The sequence below is a fragment of the Schistocerca serialis genome, chromosome 9 (assembly GCF_023864345.2).
Source record: "Schistocerca serialis cubense isolate TAMUIC-IGC-003099 chromosome 9, iqSchSeri2.2, whole genome shotgun sequence".
Taxonomy (NCBI): Eukaryota; Metazoa; Arthropoda; class Insecta; order Orthoptera; family Acrididae; genus Schistocerca; species Schistocerca serialis.
Window position 1 is genome coordinate 249,629,590 of NC_064646.1, and position 20,767 is coordinate 249,650,356.

Here is a 20,767-nt window from a genome sequence, read left to right on the forward strand (position 1 = left end):
TACATTTGTCCTCTAGCCATCCCTGCTTAGCCATTTTGCACTTCCTGTCGATCTCATTTTTGAGACGTTTGTATTCCTTTTTGCCTGCTTCATTTACTGCATTTTTATATTTTCTCTTTTCATCAATTAAATTCAATATTTCTTCTGTTGCCCATGGGTTTCTACTAGCTCTCGTCTTTTTACCTATTTGCTGCCTTCACTATTTCTTCCTTTAAGGGTAACCATTCTTCTTCTACTGTATATCTTTCCCCCATTCCTGTCAATTGTTCCCTTATGCTCTCCCTGAAACTCTGTACAACCTCTGGTTCTTTCAGTTTATCCAGGTCCCATCTCCTTAAATTCCTACCTTTTTGCAATTTCTTCAGTTTTAATCTGCAGTTCATAACCAATAGATTGTGGTCAGCTCCTGGAAATGTCTTACAATTTAAAACGTGGTTCCTAAATCTCTGTCTTACCAATATGTAATCTATCTGATACCTTTTAGTATCTCTAGGGTTCTTCCATGCATACAACCTTCTTCCACGATTCTAAAACCAAGTGTTAGCTATGATTAAGTTATGCTCTGCGCAAAATTCTACCAAGCGGCTTCCTCTTTCATTTCTTAGCCCCAATCCATATTCACCTACTACGTTTCCTTCTCTCCCTTTTCCTGGTCTTAAATTCTAGTCACCCATGACTATTAAATTTTTGTCTCCCTTCACGACCTGAATAATATCTTTTATCTCATCATACATTTCATCAATTTCTTCGTCAACTGCAGAGCTGGTTGGCACATAAACTTGTTCTTCTGTAGTAGGCGCGGGCTTCGTGTCTATCTTGGCCACAATAATGCGTTCACTATGCTGTTTGTAGTAGCTTACCTGTACTCCTATTTTTTATTCATTATTAAACCTACTCCTACGTTACCCCTATTTGATTTTGTATTTATAACTCTGTATTCACCTGACCAAAAGTCTTGTTTCTCCTGCCATCGAACTTCACTAATTCCCACTGTATCTAACTTTAACCTATTTTTAAATTCTCTAACCTACCTGCCCGATTAAGGGATCTGACATTCCACGCTCCGATCCGTAGATGCCAGTTTTATTTCTCCTGATAACAACGCCCTCTTGAGTAGTCCCCGGCCGGAGATCCGAATGGGGGATTATTTTACCTCCGGAATATTTTACACAAGAGGACGCCATCATCATTTAATCATACAGTAAAGCTGCATGCCCTCGGGAAAAATTACCGCTGTAGTTTCCTCTTGCTTTCAGCCGTTCACAGAACCAGAACAGCAAGGCCATTTTGGTTAGTGTTACAAGGCCAGATCAATCAATCATCCAGACTGTTGCCCCTGCAACTACGGGAAAGGCTGCTGCCCCTCTTCAGGAACCACACGTTTGTCTGACCTCTCAACAGATACCCCTCCGTTGTGGTTGCACCTACGGTACGGCTTTCTGTATCGTTGATTCACGCAAATTTCTTGCACATATTTTACACTGTCTAATATCGTCTAGGGTCACCGCGAGCACGCAGAAGTGCCGCAACACGACTTGGCATGGCGTCGCCTAATGTCTGAAGTACTGCTGGAGGAAATTGGCACAATGAATCTCTCAGGGCTGTCTATAAATCTATAAGTGTACGGGGGCAGTGATCTTTTCTGAAAATCACGTTGCAAGGCATCCCAGATATGCTCAATGATGTTCTTTTCTGGGGAGTATGGAGGCCAGCGCAAGTGTTTAAAGTGTGGGATGTCGCATTGTCCTGCTGGAAATCCTCAAGTCCGTCGGAATGCACAATGGACATGAATGAATGCAGGTGAGCAGACACCATGCTTACGTACATGTCACCTGTCAGAGTCGTATCTAGACTTATCAGGGGTCCCACATCACTCTATCTGCACACGCCCCACGTCGCTACAGAGCCTCCACCAGCTTGAACAGTCCCCTGCTGACATGCAGGTTGCATGAATTCATGAGGTTGTATCCATACCCATACTAGTCCATCCAACCGATAAAACTTGAAACGAGACTCTTCCGTCCAGGCAACATCTTTCCAGTCACCAACAGTCCAATGTCGATGTTGACGGATCGCGGCGAGGCGTAAAGCTTCGTGTGGTGCAGTCCGCAAGGGCACACGAGTGGACCTTCGGCTCCGAAAGCCCATATCGACTATGTTTGTTGAATGTTTCCCACGCTGACACTTATTGATGGCGCAACGTTGAAATATGCAGCAATCTGCGGAATGGTTGCTCTTCTGTTACGCTGAACGATTCTCTTTAGTCGGCATTGTTCCCATTCTTGCAGGATCATTTTCTAGCCTCAGCGATGTCGGAGATTTGATGTTTTTCCGGATTCCTAATGTCCACGGTACACTCGTGAAATTGTTGTATGGGAAAATCCCCAATTCATCGCTACCAATCCAGTATCTAATTTCGGAATCTCTGTCTGCCAATTATGTAATCTAGCTGAAATCTTCCAGCGTCTCCAGGTATTTTCCAAGCATACCTCCCCCTCTTTTGTTTCTTGAACACAGTATTACCATCTGAAATTTATTGCAGAAGTTAATTAGTCTTTCTCTTCTCTGATTCGTACTGCCAAGCACATATTAACCCGTAACTCTGTTCCTTCCCATACAATTGCGGTTCAGTCGCTCTTATCATTAGGTTTTCATCTGACATCTGTCATCTGACCCGTTTAGTATCCTTATATACTTTTCCTACCTATTCATCTTCTGCTTGCGACCTTAGCAGGTATAACTAAGCTATCGCAGTCCGCGTTGATTTGCTGTCGAATGTGATGAGAACAACTTTCCACTGAACTGTTCACAGTAACTCATTTTCTGTTGTACTTTCTTAATCGTAAAGAATCCACCTCATGTTATACCACTTTCTGCTGCTGAAAACTCCTACATTACTGTAATTTGAGCCAACAATGCACTAAAACTAAATAGATAATTTTCTAAGAAAAGAACTGAATTAGTTTTATTTTACTTACATTGAAAATCGTATCTTATTTTATGACTTCCTTTCAAATATCCATGTTACTACAGAAAACTGATCTAGATTCAACACTTTTTTGAAAACGCATACTTACACGGAACTTTGCGTACAATGACAGTGACTTACAAAAGCAAGCCAGCACTAAAGTATTTGTCTGTCAGGGAGGTTACATTATTTACGTGAATGTTAAAACAGATTGTCTCAGGAAAACGGGAGTAGGATTCGTTACGAATAGGAAACTCATGGTAGTGACTGAGGTGTTGTGAACAATTCAGTGACAAATATATTCTCATCAGAATTGGCAGGAAACCAACGCCAAGAACAATAATTTGTACTAGAACAACAGTTAGGGTATACATTTCAGCGCCAAAAACATACGATGAAGAATTAGAATATGTGAGGGCATTGAATAGCTAACTCAGTTAGGAAAAGGAGAGGAAAATCTAATAATCGTGGTGGTTGGAACACTGTAGGTGGGAAAGCAAGAAAGATTGCATCAAGGGAGAATATTGGCCCGGTAGTAGAGATGAGAGAGGAGAAAGATTAGATTAATTTTGTAGTACGAGGGTGAAGACAAAGGAAAAAGAAAAGAAATACAGAGTATATATTATTGCCATTCGGAATAAAAGAGACGACACCTCCTTGAGTTCTGTGATAAATCTGAGCTAGTGGTGATTAATATACTGCTCAAAATAAAAGAAAATAAGATTTACCTAGGAAAGACAGATACGGGAGGATACAGGCTGAATAACATCGTGGCGAGACATAGGTTCAAAAATCAGAAAGGAGTAAGAAATCCAGGAGGTTGCTGGTTCCATGGAACAATGGTAAATTGTATAATGGTTAAGGAGTTGGACTCGCATTCTGTAGGTGCGAGAATCACATCTCTAACGCACCATTTTCATTTTCATTTTCTTCCAACAGAACAGAACCGGTATATCTGTCAAACGTGAGTCTATACTCTGTCCCCAATGATAAAGTAACCTTGTCTTCGATGGGGAGTTTAACCACACTTGCTTTTCTCGACATCTGTAACGCTGGAGAAATGTTTCCTCACAACAGAGTCTCTGCACCAGTGTCCCGTATTTTATTTTAAGGTCTATGTACAGTGTGATTAGTTGAGAGACTGTCATTATTTCTCTACTTTTACTATACTGAGCACAGTCTCCATGTTTAATGAGAAATCATAGGAAACGTTTTATTTAAATGTGTTAGCATTAAGTGTGATAGCGTGTGTGTTAATCATAATACATTAGTGACATACTTCCAGTGCCACGGGTCAATTCCATTGAAGTCATTCTCCAGTAGATGAATGGTAGCGTCTCCCGGGCTAAACTGCGGTGCTGCTAGAACAGCGTTCAGGAACGCAGCAACCAAGAAAATCTGAAAAATACGTACAACATAAAAGATAACTGCATTTGAAACACTAGACTGCTCTCTAATACAACCACTAAGAACGTACATTCCAAATGTACAAGCACAATCATAGTCACCCTTACTCGCGGGTGCACATTCACATAAAATCTAGTTTTTTCGTGACAACGACACAAATTTGGTAAATGAGTGACAGCGTGACCCAGTGCTAATGTTTTTTCTTCTTGTTCAGTTTTAGTGGTGTAACAAGTTACTAAAATACACTGACATCATTTGTACTTACGTTAATATGGTTACTTTTGTGACATATCTCGATAAGAAATGGAATTCTACAACCGAATGTCCATCTGTAAATTTCAAAGGAACGCCATATTTTGTTCAGAACGTTTTTTTGTGGGTGTATATGTCAAAGAGCTATAACAAATCGAGAACTAACACAAAGCAAATCAACACCGCAAACATAGTTTACTTTGTGTGCAACGTTAACTGATTCTATCGTTCTCAAAAGTGAAGCTTTTGACTGGAAATAATGTTTTTGTCCTTTGCAACAACAACAAATAATTCATAATGGCCTGCAAGACTTTCGAACAGTAATTCTTCATCATATGAAACTGTTCTTCAGAACGCTGGAACGTGACGAGATTTCCTTTTCAGTCTCTTTATGTTCGTAGTTATAGCGACAGTAGAAGAAGAACTCGTCTATGTGGGGCAACCAGTCAGTCATACCGGAAAAGTTCAACATAATTTGGCTTTATGTACAAATTTATTTATTTCTTAACTGGGCGAAAAGTTAATCTTCATAGGAAATATCATGGCAATAAGACCTCTGTATCTTACTGAATCGTTTGGTGCACAATCATCTGACAAATTTATACGCTTCGTTCAAAACTTATCTGCATGATTCATCACTACCTATTACCGAAATGCGCCTTCTTGGGTATTATCAAGGGGTTGTTGTTGTTGTTGTGGTCTTCAGTCCTGAGACTGGTTTGATGCAGCTCTCCATGCTACTCTATCCTGTGCAAGCTTTTTCATCTCCCAGTACCTACTGCAACCTACATCCTTCTGAATCTGCTTAGTGTATTCATCTCTTGGTCTCCCCCTACGATTTTTACCCTCCACGCTGCCCTCCAATACTAAATTGGTGATCCCTTGATGCCTCAGAACATGTCCTACCAACCGATCCCTTCTTCTGGTCAAGTTGTGCCACAAACTTCTCTTCTCCCCAATCCTATTCAATACTTCCTCATTAGTTATGTGATCTACCCATCTAATCTTCAGCATTCTTCTGTAGCACCACATTTCAAAAGCTTCTATTCTCTTCTTGTCCAAACTATTTATCGTCCATGTTTCACTTCCATACATGGCTACACTCCATACGAATACTTTCAGAAATGACTTCCTGACACTTAAATCAATACTGGATGTTAACAAATTTCTCTTCTTCAGAAACGCTTTCCTCGCCGTTGCCAGCCTACATTTTATATCCTCTCTACTTCGACCATCATCAGTTATTTTGCTCCCCAAATAGCAAAACTCCTTTACTACTTTAAGTGCCTCATTTCCTAATCTAATTCCCTCAGCATCACCCGACTTAATTAGACTACATTCCATTATCCTTGTTTTGCTTTTGTTGATGTTCATCTTATATCCTCCTTTCAAGTCACTGTCCATTCCATTCAACTGCTCTTCCAAGTCCTTTGCTGTCTCTGACAGAATTACAATGTCATCGGCGAACCTCAAAGTTTTTATTTCTTCTCCATGAATTTTAATACCTACTCCGAATTTTTCTTTTGTTTCCTTTACTGCTTGCTCAATATACAGATTGAACAACATCGGGGACAGGCTACAACCCTGTCTTACTCCCTTCCCAACCACTGCTTCCCTTTCATGTCCCTCGACTCTTATAACTGCCATCTGGTTTCTGTACAAATTGTAAATAGCCTTTCGCTCCCTGTATTTTACCCCTGCCACCTTCAGAATTTGAAAGAGAGTATTCCAGTCAACATTGTCAAAAGCTTTCTCTAAGTCTACAAATGCTAGAAACGTAGGTTTGCCTTTCCTTAATCTTTCTTCTAAGATAAGTCGTAAGGTCAGTATTGCCTCACGTGTTCCAGTGTTTCTACGGAATCCAAACTGATCTTCCCCGAGGTTGGCTTCTACTAGTTTTTCCATTCGTCTGTAAAGAATTCGTGTTAGTATTTTGCAGCTGTGACTTATTAAGCTGATAGTTCGTTAATTTTCACATCTGTCAACACCTGCTTTCTTTGGGATTGGAATTATTATATTCTTCTTGAAGTCTGAGGGTATTTCGCCTGTTTCATACATCTTGCTCACCAGATGGTAGAGTTTTGTCAGGACTGGCTCTCCCACGGCCGTCAGTAGTTCCAATGGAATATTGTCTACTCCGGGGGCCTTGTTTCGACTCAGGTCTTTCAGTGCTCTGTCAAACTCTTCACGCAGTATCGTATCTCCCATTTCATCTTCATCTACATCCTCTTCCATTTCCATAACATTGTCCTCAAGTACATCGCCCTTGTATAGACCCTCAATATACTCCTGCCACCTTTCTGCTTTCCCTTCTTTGCTTAGAACTGGGTTTCCATCTGAGCTCTTGATATTCATACAAGTGGTTCTCTTTTCTCCAAAGGTTTCTTTAATTTTCCTGTAGGCTCTATCTATCTTACCCCTAGTGAGATAAGCCTCTACATCCTTACATTTGTCCTCTAGCCATCCCTGCTTAGCCATTTTGCACTTCCTGTCGATATCATTTTTGAGACGTTTGTATTCCTTTTTGCCTGTTTCACTCACTGCATTTTTATATTTTCTCCTTTCATCAAGTAAATTCAATATTTCTTCTGTTATCCAAGGATTTCTACTAGCCCTCGTCTTTTTACCTACTTGATCCTCTGCTGCCTTCACTACTTCATCCCTCAAAGCTACCCATTCTTCTTCTACTGTATTTATTTCCCCCATTCCTGTCAATTGCTCCCTTATGCTCTCCCTGAATCTCTGTACAACCTCTGGTTCTTTTAGTTTATCCAGGTCCCATCTCCTTAAACTCCCACCTTTTTGCAGTTTCTTCAGTTTTAATCTACAGGTCATAACCAATAGATTGTGGTCAGGTCAAGGGGTATCAAACTGAAAATTACGTTCATGTTATCGCATTTCGTGATCCATGCAGGAATATGAAAAGGAAAATGGATGAAGCTTAAACAGTAAGAACTCAGCGGTATCATAGTTGACAAGGGCACAACTAACGCAGACGTGAAGTTTAATGTGTAGAAAAGGAGCAGCATATTTTATCACCTTACCAGCGTCTCTAAGACGTTAAATTAGGTGAGCATATCTCTTGAACTGAAAAGTAGGCTGCAATTTTTTTCGCTCTTTACAAGATATTTCACAATTCCTGTTGCAGGTTTCTAGGGTTTGTAGAGAGGACATAGTAGGTAAAGTGTTAATGAAGACTCATATCTGGGACGTATCGATTATACGAGTATATGAAATGAGTTTGAAAATGGGATCTCCTGTTTCACTTAAGGCACACTGAGAAGATGATACCATCGTCAGTCTTCGACGTAATTATAAAATAGCATGCCATTTTTTCCGAATACAACAATGGCTTAAAAACTGGTATGTTCTCCACTAGGAGGGTTGACTATGGTGCTCCGTGGAGGCGCCGCATTGTTGACTTTGAAGAGGAAATCCTTCGTCACGCAGTAGAGAACCCGACGAAGAGTGCACCTGTAGAACTCAAAGGGCAGAGCACATTGTCTCCGCTGTGTGCGTGCGCTGAAGCGGAAGATACGAAAATAGTCCAATCTTTAAACTTATTTTACATCCAAACGAAACATTTTCGGAAATGATTTCCTTATCAAAACTTTACCTACAAAGTCCCTTCTACAAACTCTAGGAGCCTTTAAAAGGAAATGTGAATCACCGTATGTATGAAACTTCACATATATGTAAGTTGTGCTCTTCAGCTAAGTGGATTACGAAATGGTGTAAGATTTGTTTTCATATTATCCTGAAAGGCTGTTGAACTCGCATTCTCACGCCTCCACCTCCACTATTCGCTCTTCCACCACTGCTCCTGAGTGAGTTACTGGATGAGACACTATATTCGTCCTGGCTAATAATGTCAAATTACCCCCTGGTCTTGAGTATGTAATTCCACCGAGGCTGCCCTGTGTACATGAACCTCGTCGGCTCTCGCGAGAAAACAATTTATCAAAAAGGGAAACCAGATGCTGGGCTATCCCATACGTCAGAAGAAAACAAAAGAACACCTACTTGCACATACCGTAAGAGATTTAATACAATTCATTATACCACTGTACGAAGCAAGCGCCAAGTGATGGAGAGATTTCTCCTATAAAGCTACTATTGTTCAAATGTTCAGATGTGTGTGAAATCTTATGGGACTTAACTGCTAAGGTCATCAGTCCCTAAGCTTACACACTACTTAACCCAAATTATCCTAAGGACAAACACACACAACCATGCCCGAGGGAGGACTCGAACCTCCGCCGGGAAGCTACTATTAAGGGCTGCCTCTCCTCCAACATGTTGTCGAAGTAGAGATTCCATTACCCTCACAACTGCATCTGTTCATGCTATTAGAGACAGTCAATCTCATAGCAGATGAGTCTCCGTGACTGAACACTGCGCGCGCGCGTGTGTGCGTGTGTGTGTGTGTGTGTGTGTCACCAAATGACTGTGGGCTCAATTTCATCTAATACCATTTACCCTTTTTCACATTAGTCCAAATGAAAGCACGCAGGGAGCATTTGAAGAGAATTACATGTTTTTGATAAGAAAGTTCATTAGCAAAAAGTTGTGCACCTAAGACATGCCTTTCCAAACTGCTATCGAGTGGTACTTCAAGCAGACAGCGAGTTCAAAATCGATCGACAAGTAGACACCGTGTAGGACGACAAATCCACATTATTTAGAAGCGCAGATGAAACTATTTAAATGACTCAAGAATCTGTCTAAACATAAAAAACCTTTACCGCAGCTGATGACACTAGTAAAAGTTGAGAAATGGTCTACAGCGATATAGTGCAGCTTAGTATATGTTCCTTGGCTCAGTTGTATGATATATGACGTAACTTGTTATTCTGTTACAAAGTCGAAATACATTTGGATGATTACCATTTTCAGGTTGGTTTGTATAATAGAAAACAAAATTTAATTAAAGACAATATGGATTTAAAAATGGGAATTGTATGACACTTGATATAGACCTTAAAATTCATAGAATGAAACTAAATTTGTAAGAAAAACAAGAAATAAACGAAGTAAGTACGACATTATAACTAACCAAGGAGTTGAACAAGCTTGAGTCTTTCACAAGTCTGTTGAATTTGTTATACAGAATTATTCAGTTGCCCATGTCACTGGGTTTCGTGCAGCCCGCAACGCCTTCAACTTGTAACCTCTTCAGCAACCCGAATGCAAGATTTTCATGTTATGTTTTTCGCTAAGCGGAAAGCTGTACCGAAAAAAAATGAACAGGCCTTTTTTGTAGGAAACATAATGTAATTAAATTTTGTGCTGGAGGCCAAGGTTTTCCAGTTAATCAAGAAAAATGCGTTTGAAGGTTACTTTTGTACGTTTTCCTTGAATAATTCGAAAACTACGGCTTCTAGCGAAAACGCATCCCAGGATGACAAAAACGTCTTATTCATTTTCTTCTGTATGACTAATAGTTCACACGTAGCAAACGATGAATATGAAAATCTTGCACATGGGTATTAGAACGCATTACAGGTTGCATGAAAGCCAGTAGTAGGGGCAACTGAATCACCGTGTATAGCGTGTGTCAGGAGCAACGGTCAACATTCAGAGGTGTGACAAGCTATTACTTGGAGCAATAAATTTCATATGGACATATGCCATATTCTGAATTCAATGTAAACTGATATTTATTTTCTGTGTTATTCAGTACATTCTCAGGTTTAAACTAGCACACATATACAACAGTAAGTAAACGTTAAAGCATGCGTTTCACGAAGTATCAGTTGGACAATACGCATATTAACAAGTAAATCCGTCTCCAAACGTTATCGTTGATGTCACATTACACATGCAGCATGGTTCACAATAGATGTTCGAATATTTCACCGTAAACTTCAATATATTTGTGTAGTTGTGGGAGACGATGTTGTGTCGCTTGTCTGAGTGCCTCTGCAGCTTCCATAATGACGACAGAAGAGCCCTTGATGCGACCAAGCTGTTCATGTCGCGTATTGTCCACTCGTTTGTACTCCTCAGCCTTCATCCAATGCCATAAACAAAAATCTAATGGCGTAAGGAATGGCACTCTTGATGGACAGTTAATTGTATTACCATGACCAACGCAGCGATTAGGATAACAGCGGCTGAGATATTCCACAGCATGTCTCGTAAAACGTGGACAAGCTTCGGAAAAAAAGCCCGTTCTGTCCAGTCATTCGCCCTTCTAAAATGGAACTTGGAAACTGGTTTCCACTGTAGCCCATTGATTTTCCTGCGACAGTCAACGATTATTACGTGTGATGTTGATTGCAAACCGTGTAAAAGTGGCTTCAGCAGCGAATGGTAGTAATAGAAGCAAATGACGAGTTTCATGTAACCAGTCACATAAGTCAAGTCTTGTGAGATTGTCGTCAGTGTTAAGACTGTGGAGATGAAGTGTGTGAAATGGCTACTAGTTTTCTGCAAGTAATATTCGCCGTGCCCGTGTTTGTTGGACATTGGTTAGTGCGGAAAGATGCCGTGTACTGGCGATAGGACTAGGCTGCACCATTTCAACAATATGTTGCAGTTGCTGAACAGGTCGTTGAACTACACGTTCAAAAGAAAAATGGGACATTGGAAGAATACCTGTTGAAAACTGTGGCAAACAATCTATCACGAAATCGACGATTCGGAAGGCACCGATGGTATTCTTCTATAGCTGGAGGAGCACTACTTTCGCAGAAGCCGTAAACATACACCATACCCGCATATTCTTCATTAGTGTAAATCCCGGGGACTCGGTGTTTGTGTTGTCCAAATCATTTCATCGTCATCATTCGCGACAGTGTATACATTGGACTGTGTAAAAATTGTACTGTGTAAAAAATTGGAACTTTGTATGTGCGCTGATGACTCCGCAGTTGAGCGCCCCACAAACCAAACATCAGCATCATCATTAGTGTGTATGTGTGGCACTGTAGCAAGCGCGTTTACAAATACGGCTAATCGATGGTTCTGTCGCATACACTCTTAGTCCATCGCACTAATTCACTAGCAACACCCCAGTTCCCGTTTATCGCGAGCAGTAAGCAGCGAGAAGCGGAATCCGGGTTCGAGTTCAGGTCCTGCACAAATTTCCATTGTCGTCATTCACGTTTACAGCTGATGGCCAACCATATTTGGAATGGTGAATACGTTCATGCAATATTCCGCTGTCACTTTCTACAATTTTCTATGAAACTGAACAAAGAGTATCGAGACTTTATATATTACTGAAAAGTAAACTCAAGCTGCATGCCTGAAACGATTTTTCAATTTAAAACTCGCTTTTGTTGAATTTTTAAAGGAAAAAGGAGTGCAGGAACGAAAATTAGAACACCCAGAATGGATTGCTGACCTTGCATTTTAAGTGAGCTTGGCTGCACACTACCGACAGCAGGACACTGCAAGCGGATAAACAACTTATTTCTGATTTGCTGGGGATGCATTTAAAGAGAAAATCGCATTATAGCAAGGACACATTTTGACAGAGTCCAGTCCCTAAGCTCAATGGTATTAAAGAAATCGCCATGTTTGAATAATTCATTGTGGCCTTGCAAAAATTATAAGTTTAACTTAATACACGTTTTGAGGGCACTGTCAATCTCACAGCTGTTTTAGAGATCGTATGCCGTTTCAGTAGAAATGTAACTGACTGATCAGGACGTGTACATTTCTTTCTTCAGAGTTTCCATGTTTCCATAACGAGGTTGCAAAAGTGCTAAATTATTTCGATCAACATACACGAATGTGTGAGAAAGATTTGTTTTTATAAAAAATTATAAGTCTTCAGCGGGCCAAAAATGATTGTATAATACTGAAACATTGTTTTGTTTTTCGTCTATGTTGTTGAGGAATGTGAAATATAAAACCAAATCCTCCACAGTACAGGTGCATTGAAATTTCAAGTCTACGCGTTTCTCCCTCGTCATCGTCAGAAAGCGTGGCGTAGTGGTGGAGGAAAATGTGCCAGATAGGTTGAGGTGCATGGCACTCGTGCCAATGCCTGGCCCTTGGGCCGAATTTTTGGTCGCACCTGAGTTAAAGGACAGTGGATTAAGAAACAAAGACATAAGCAATGACCTTAAAATATTTGTAATAAGAGAGAAAACCGACACATATAACCATAAATGGAAGAAACATACCAACAGGAGCAGGATGGCAGGCACACTAGAAATTTCTGCAATATATACCCTACAGTTGTGAGGAACATAGGTGGGTGCAGGAAGCGATGGAGCTAAGAAGCTGAAACCAGAACAGCTTCCTCGAACCTAATCCATGGAAGCAGATGTAGATTTTATGCGTAAGAAAATTTTACACTGCACTGACATTGCACGGAAACGATGGTTGTTTGTGAGAGGCTTGTGTAAAAAGGGCAAACGTCTGTAAACTTGTATCGAAAACCGCCAGTGGCAGGAGTACTGCTTACCGAGATTGCAGTTTATCGTTTCGAGATACTGGTGTTCACGTTAATCAGCATCCCACAGCTGTAATGCGAATACGGACTGGATGGTTTAAGGAGGGCCACAATGAAAGCCTTGCAGGCTATAGCCCCACGCGACTAGCGCGCGAGAGGTCAGACTTTTTGCTCACGTGTACAGCCAACTCACTTCGAGTTAGGATGTGGATTGTTCTCAGCGAAAAATATGCGCTCAAAACTCCTGAAGATAGACGTTGCCTGTGGATATTGTATCACAGAGATACAATCCCTTTGACTCTTCAGAGATGTCACTAAATCCGCCCAAACATGTAAACAACCATGCATGAGCAGCACCTATTAGACGGAGTGGGACCGACAGCCGATCAGTTCCAGTCATTCCAGCAGGAAGGAGGTAAACGGCTCGTGTTTTCTGTAGTTCAACCATGCCTAGACGGTCAATACCGCGGTTCGATCACGTCCGCATTGTTACTTTGTGCCAGGAAGTTTTCTCAACAAGGGAAGTGTCCAGGCGTCTTGGAGTGAACCAAAGCTATGTTGATCGGACATGGAGGAGATACAGAGAGACAGGAACTGTCGATGACATGCCTCGCTTAGGCCGCCCGAGGGCTACTACTTCTGCAGTGGATGACCGCTACCTACATATTAAGGCTCAGAGGAATCTTGACAGCAACGCCACCATGTTGAATAATGCTTTTCGTGCAGCCACAGGATGTCGTGTTACGACTCAAACTGTGCGCAATAGAATGCATGATGCGCAGCTTCACTCATGACGTTCATAGAGAGGTCCATCTTTGCAATCACGACAGCATGCAGCGCGGTACAGATGGCCCCAATAACATGCCGAATGGATTGCTCAGGATTGGCATCAACTAGACAATCGTCGGAAACGTGTTTGGAGTCAACCCGGTCAGGCTGAACGCCTTAGACACACTGTCCACCGAGTGCAGCAAGGTGGAGGTTCCCTGCTGTTTTCGGGTGGCATTATGTGGGGCTGACGTACACCGCTGGTGGTCATGGTAGGCGCCGTAACGGCTTCATGGACGACAATTCGCGCCCCCATCGTGCACATGTGAATGAATTCCTTCAGGACAACGAGGTCGCTCGACTAGAGTAACCAGCATGTTCTCCAGACATGAACCCTAACGATCATGCCTGGGATTGAAAAGGTCAGTTTATGGACGACGTGACCCACCAACTACTCTGAGGGATCTACGCGGAATCGCCGTTGCGGACTGGGATAATCCGAACCATCAGTGCCTTGATGAACTTGTAGATAGTATGTCACGACGAATACAGACATGCATCGATGGAAGAGGACGTGCTACTAGGTTTTAGACGTACCGTTGCGTACAGAAATCTGGTCCATAAACCAGTGAAGGTCTCGCTATAGGATGGTACAACATGCAATGTCTGGTTTTCACGAGCTATAAAAAGGGCAGAAATGATGTTGATGTTGATTTCTATTCCAATTTTCTGTACAACTTCCGGAATTTACGGAACCGAGGTGATGCAAAACTTTTTTGATGTATGTATATCCAAATGGACCGAGTGATGACATGTGGAACACCCAAGACTGTTAGCACAGCTATTATTGCTGCAGTTTCACGTGACCTGACAGCAGGGGCAGGCACGTGAACAGCGCTGGGTCCGGGCAACACTGGAGACAGAAGTAGTCAAGTATTCCGGTTTCTTTTAAAGTGAAACGCTTGAGTCCGGAACAACACGGCTGCTTCGGTCGCAGGTTCTAATCCTGCCTCTGGCAGGAATGTGAGTGCTGTCCTTAGGTTAGTTAGGTTTACGTAGTTCTAAGTCTAGGGGACTGATGACCTCAGATGTTAAGTCCCATAGTGCTTAGAGCCATTTGAACCATTTATAGTGAAACCATGGACAACGAACGGTGCCAGACTACAGCTGTCATTGTCGAACGGGACCAGCACCTGACGTTATGAGCTGGAGTATCGCTGGGTAAACGTTAACCTTTCGCACGTTGCCGATGCTGTCGCTACCTACCTCGCTACAAAGAGTGTTCGCCTGTTGCTCTGGTCGTCACATCCTTCAGATTTATCAATCACTGCAAACATCGGGTCATGGGATGACCAAAAATTTGCATGGTTGAGTAGAAGCAGCATCCCATGACCCGATGTTTGCAACGATTGAGGGATCTGAAGGATGTGACGACCACAGCATCAGTCGAACACTCTTTGTAGCGAGGTAGGTAGCGATAGCATCGGCAACGTGCGAAAGTTTATCGTTTACCCAGTGATACTCCAGCTCATAACGCTCAAGTGCTGGTCCCCTACGACGATGCCCAAAAACCCTTATCTATCATCCGAGCTCATTTCAAATCGATGGCCTGCCGGTTTAGAACCTTTGCTGCTGCTAGAAAAAGGTAAACTACAGTATTAAATTTTTCTCTCTGTATGTCTCCACGTCACCTGCAAATATTATTCCTAATACAGTCGTATGTAATATTTAAACTTTTGCTATCATTCTTTGTTCTGTAATTTCAACTAGTAGTAGTGTAATTATAATTATTTTAGTACAGTATAACAGTAACAACTCGCGGACTGTTAGCCTTTCATACGTCGGTTCCCTATGTCTCAGACAGGGGAATGATTTCCAGGAATGAAAGTACCAGAGAAATCAAATACGGAAATCGTACAAACACTAATTCAGCGGACGAAAACAGCGATGGTAAACCCTTGGTGATCAGCAGCTTCACGGCGGAGGAACCCCAGAGGTTTTAGCGGTGGAGAAGCTGTATCCATTGCAGTCAACTGTCCAGCAGTCAAAAGCGACTGTTTCCCCTTAAGGCCATGTTACACACTGTACTAGGTATAAGATACTTGAGTCTAAAACATTCAATAAAAGAAACCTGTGAAAAAGGACGCTGCTTGGGGATGCCAGAGCACCTCTTAAGCTACCACTGATGGTGACAACATATGAGCCGCCAAGAGGGGGACGGGAATTCAGAGCGGCCTCCCATCATCCACGAAGTACCCATCATTTCCATCTAGCAATCACTCGCGACCTACAGTGTAAGTGTTGTAGCTTGATCAGTCGACCACAGCCACACATCACCCAGATACGACGGCAAAATGCGAGTGCACATGAAATGTACCGCTTATACACTCCCCTATAAAATTAATCTGTGCACACCATATAATGCAGGACTGACCATTAGATGTGGGGCAGCCACTATAAAAGGAGGCGGGCGCTGTTTTAAGTAGAGGACTAGTAACAGCAGGATGTGTCCGTCAGGAGTGCTCACTAACTTCGTATGTGGACTAGTCATTCGCTATGACATGGGTAAGAAATCGTAAGGGAGATCTAAAACCCTTCTACAGCTGCTAATATTTTCTTTTTCTTTTTAACACGTCTAGTTGCATAGGACCAAACTGAGGAGCAAATCTCCGTAGCCACAGAACGTGTCAGTACATGAAATTACAACAGAAATGTATTAATAAATAAAATAAAATGTTTATGAATCCTAAGAGGACGACAGACTATAAGTTTATAAAAGCGCAATCAACAATATAACGTAGGGATCACTTTAACTTTTCAAGGGTTTCCTGGACAGACTAGAGTCCGCAGCTCGTGGTTTCGCGGTCACGTTCTCGCTTCCCGAGCACGGGGTCACGGGTTCGATTCCCGGCGGAGTCAGGGATTTTCTCCTACCTCGAGATGACTGAGTGTTTGTGTTGTCTTCCTCATTTAATCATCATTCATGAAAGTGGAGAGTTTGAACTAAACAAAGGTTCGGAATTTGTACGGGCGCTGCTAACCTCGCAGTTGAGCGCCCCACAAACCAAACATCATCATTATCATCATCGACAGACTGGAAGGAGTGGCCAGCGAGGATACTCATCAGTTTCGATTTGAAAGCGCGTGAATTACTGAGTTTTTGAATGACGACTGCTAGTAGTGTGACTGTGAAGTGGAAACGTGAAGGAACAGCAACAGCTAAACCAAAAACAGGCAGACTATACGTATTGACGGACAGGGACCGCCGAGCATTGTGAAGAGTCGTTGTAAAAAATCGTATGAAATCAGTGGAAAGAATGACCCATGAGTTCCAAAGTGCTTCCAGCAGTCGGCACGATGACTGTGCGTTAGAAGTTAAAAAGACTGGGACACATTGTTCGAGCAGCTCTTCATACTCCACGAATTTCTGTAGTCATTGTTATGCGACACTTGAAGTGGTGTAAAGAGCGAAGCCATTGGACGGAGGCTGGCTGCAAACGAGTGATATGGAGTGATGAGTCAGACTGTACCCTATGGCAATCCAATGGTAGTATTTGGGTTTGGCGAATTTATTGTTGTAAAATTTCCTTGGTATGTGCTGTTCCGGGTTAACTGTAAGAGATGGCTTTAGGCCCTAATCAGTTCCGGCTAAGTAAGCAATAAATGAATAAATACTACTCCAGTCGACGGACATGAAAGGGAGCAGTGACTGAGCAGGGAGTGAGACAGGTTCGTAGCCCGTCCCTGATGTTTTCCAATCTGTACGTTGAACAAGCAGTAGGAATTAAAGTTCAGGGGAAAGAAATTAGAAAGAGAAAAGAAAGAAAAACTTTGAGGTTTGCAGATAACATTGTAATTCTGCCAGAGACAGCAAAGCAGTTGGAAGAGCAGTTGAATGGAACGGACGTTGTTTTGGAAGGAGGATATAAGATGAAAATCAACAAAACCAAAACAAGGATAATGGAATGCAGTCGAATTAAAAGACGAGTTTTGCTATTAGGGCAGCAAAATAACTGATGATGGCCGAAGTAGAGGGGATATAAAATGAAGACTAACAATGGCATGAAGAGCTTTTCTGAAGAAGAGAAATTTGTTAACAACGAAAATAGATTTAAATGTTAGGAATTCATTTCTAAAAGTATTTGTATCGAGTGTAGCCATCTATAGAGGTGAAACATGGACGATAAACAGTTTAGAGAAAAAGAGAATAGAAGCTTTCGAAATGTGCTGCCACAAAAGAATGCTGAAAGTTAGGTCGGTAGATCACGTAACTAATGAAGAGGTACTGAATAATAACTGGGGAGACAAGAAATTTGTGGCACCACTTGACCTAAAAAAGCGATCGGTCGATAGGACACTTCTGGGACATCAAGAGATCACCAACTTAGTACTGTAGGAAAGTGTGGGTGTTAGAAATCGTAGAGGGAGAGCAAGAGATGAATACAGTATGCGGATTCAGAAGGATATGGCTTGCAAAAGTTATTCCGAGATGAATAGGCTCGCAGAGGATAGAGTAGCATGGACAGCTACATTAAATCAAACTAATTACAGGGCAGTGCTAAATGTTTAGTTTAGTGAACTGTAAAATAAAGTTATCCTCTAGTGGAGAAATCCACTAGACACGCTCTTATTGCAGGTTGCATGCCGTTGCTTTCATCTGTCTATTGGAACGACCTACGTGGACAATTACAAGGGATTCTTCAGTTTATAGCAAACTCAGAACCACGATGGTTGTTGTTGGTTGGTTGTTTTGGGGGAAGGAGACCAGACAGCGTGGTCATCGGTCTCATCGGATTAGGGAAGGATGGGGAAGGACGTCGGCCGTGCCCTTTCAGGGGAACCATCCCGGCATTTGCCTGGAGTGATCACGGAAAACCTAAATCAGGATGGCCGGACGCGGGATTGAACCGTCGTCCTCCCGAATGCGAGTCCAGTGTCTAACCACTGCGCCACATCGCTCGGTCCACGATGGTTCTTGACGTTTTTCACAATAACAAATAATTTCCAGAGGTGAAAAAAGCGACATCAATAAAAAGAAATTGCCTGTTAGTAACAAGTCATCATTTTTCACGAATGCCTAGGTTGAATTCAATTCTAATGAACTATTTAAAGCGAGTTGCTGCTGAGAATACATATACTATGATGAAGTGCTCAAACTAGCTTTGCTGTACAATATGCTCGTGAGTCAACTTAAAACAGTAGCCTTACTTCAAATTTTTTGCAACGATAAGTAAAACTTCCTGGCAGATTAAAACTGTGTGCCCGACTGAGACTCGAACTCGGGACCTTTGCCTTTCGCGGGCAAGTGCTCTACCATCTGAGCTACCGAAGCACGACTCACGTCCACTCCTCACAGCTCTACTTCTGCCAGTATCTCATTTCCTACCTTCCAAACTTTACAGAAGCTCTCCTGCAAACCTTGCAGAACTAGCACTCCTGAAAGAAAGGATACTGCGGAGACATGGCTTAGCCACAGCCTGGGGGATGTTTCCAGAACGAGATTTTCACTCTGCAGCGGAGTGTGCGCTGATATGAAACTTCCTGGCCGTATCCTTTCTTTCCGGAGTGCTAGTTCTGCAAGGTTTGCAGGAGAGCTTCTGTAAAGTTTGGAAAGTAGGAGACGAGATACTGGCAGAAGTAGAGCTGTGAGGACCGGGCGTGAGTCGTGCTTCGGTAGCTCAGATGGTAGAGCACTTGCCCGCGAAAGGCAGTTTTAATCTGCCAGGAAGTTTCATATCAGCGCACACTCCGCTGCAGAGTAAAAATCTCATTCTGGGAACGATAAGTAAGTTACACCAAATACTGCAGAATGGTACTTATTGTAGGAGCAGGTTGTTGCTTTCCCCCTAACTCTTAATAACAAAAAGAACATAAATGAGTAAACTGAGAAGTTTCTCTCCACGAGTTGGGAAAGTTCAAATGAAATCGACTTCATAGTATCGTTTCAGGATGCTGCTGCTTTTTTTTTTTTTTTTCAGAGATGAATTCTCCTCACTGTCTAGGCACAAAATATTCTCACCTGGCTATTAACTACTGTCCACGAAGTATTACTGGAGTTGTAATTTATAATGTGAGGTCCAAGGTTGCTATTTTGTGAGCAGGGAGGGAATGTTCATACACATATTTGTTTACAGATATTTCTTTTGCTGTTCGTGTACTGATATTGGTTATAACACTCACCTGCACCAAGTGCTAGGACTCCTTGATGTTCGTGAAATTGGTTTTTTACTTATACGATGGACATTTGTAGACATAAGACCGTATCTTGTCGATATACATTCATGAATCTCTCCTCTCATATCGTTATCCTCTGTTTACATTTATGAGTTACCTGGCACAGCCTGTTTATTCCTTTCGTTAACTAGAGCGTGAATTATTTGATAGATGCATAATGAAACTGAGAAAGAGTTTCAAACAAAATTCTGCAATTTAGTTAGTAAAATGTCTTGGACAGGTCACAAAAATAAAACAAAAAGAAGTGAATATAAACCAACTTGACGATTGTGACATAGGTTACTTGTAAAAATGTGATAAGTGAATATGTAAATTGTGTTCGAAGTCCTCCAGTTTTTTAAAATGCAAAACGACAGTCCTGTGCTAATACCTACGACAGTAACAGTAGCAGATAGACTGCTTAACGAGGTTATCACAAAAGAACCAGCATATATACGGGTGACTCACCCTGCCGGTATCCATTTCTGCTGGAGGCTTCTAGGGGACTGGGGGACTAGTGACCTACGATGCGCGCGCTGTGTTGTATAAGGTCTTCGGAGGGAGTCGACCAGTCCCCCCCCCCCCCCCCCCCCCCCCCCCACTCACCGGTAAGGAGGCATGGGCAGCGCTAGTCGTCTTACAAGACGTTGTGCTCGAAACTTGTTTGAAATTGCTCAACATAATTATCCATTACTAGGCGGCTCTTCAATTTCTTGTGGTCTTACTGCTGTAACCAGCTAATCTTGCCA

At 42.1% G+C, this 20,767-nt stretch overlaps 1 protein-coding gene across 1 annotated transcript in view; it reads right to left on the bottom strand.

Annotated features, from left to right (window-relative positions):
* LOC126418483 (flexible cuticle protein 12-like) overlaps positions 1-20,528 on the bottom strand; it is a 35,022-nt gene extending 14,494 nt beyond the window's left edge. Inside the window, exons 1-2 of the mRNA XM_050085260.1 lie at positions 20,487-20,528; positions 4,248-4,366 (exon numbers count right to left, since the gene is read on the bottom strand). Coding sequence (XP_049941217.1) covers positions 4,248-4,366; positions 20,487-20,501 — 134 coding nt within the window. The 5' untranslated portion in view covers positions 20,502-20,528. The remainder of the gene's footprint in view (positions 1-4,247; positions 4,367-20,486) is intronic.
* Between the last annotated feature and the right edge of the window lie 239 nt (positions 20,529-20,767).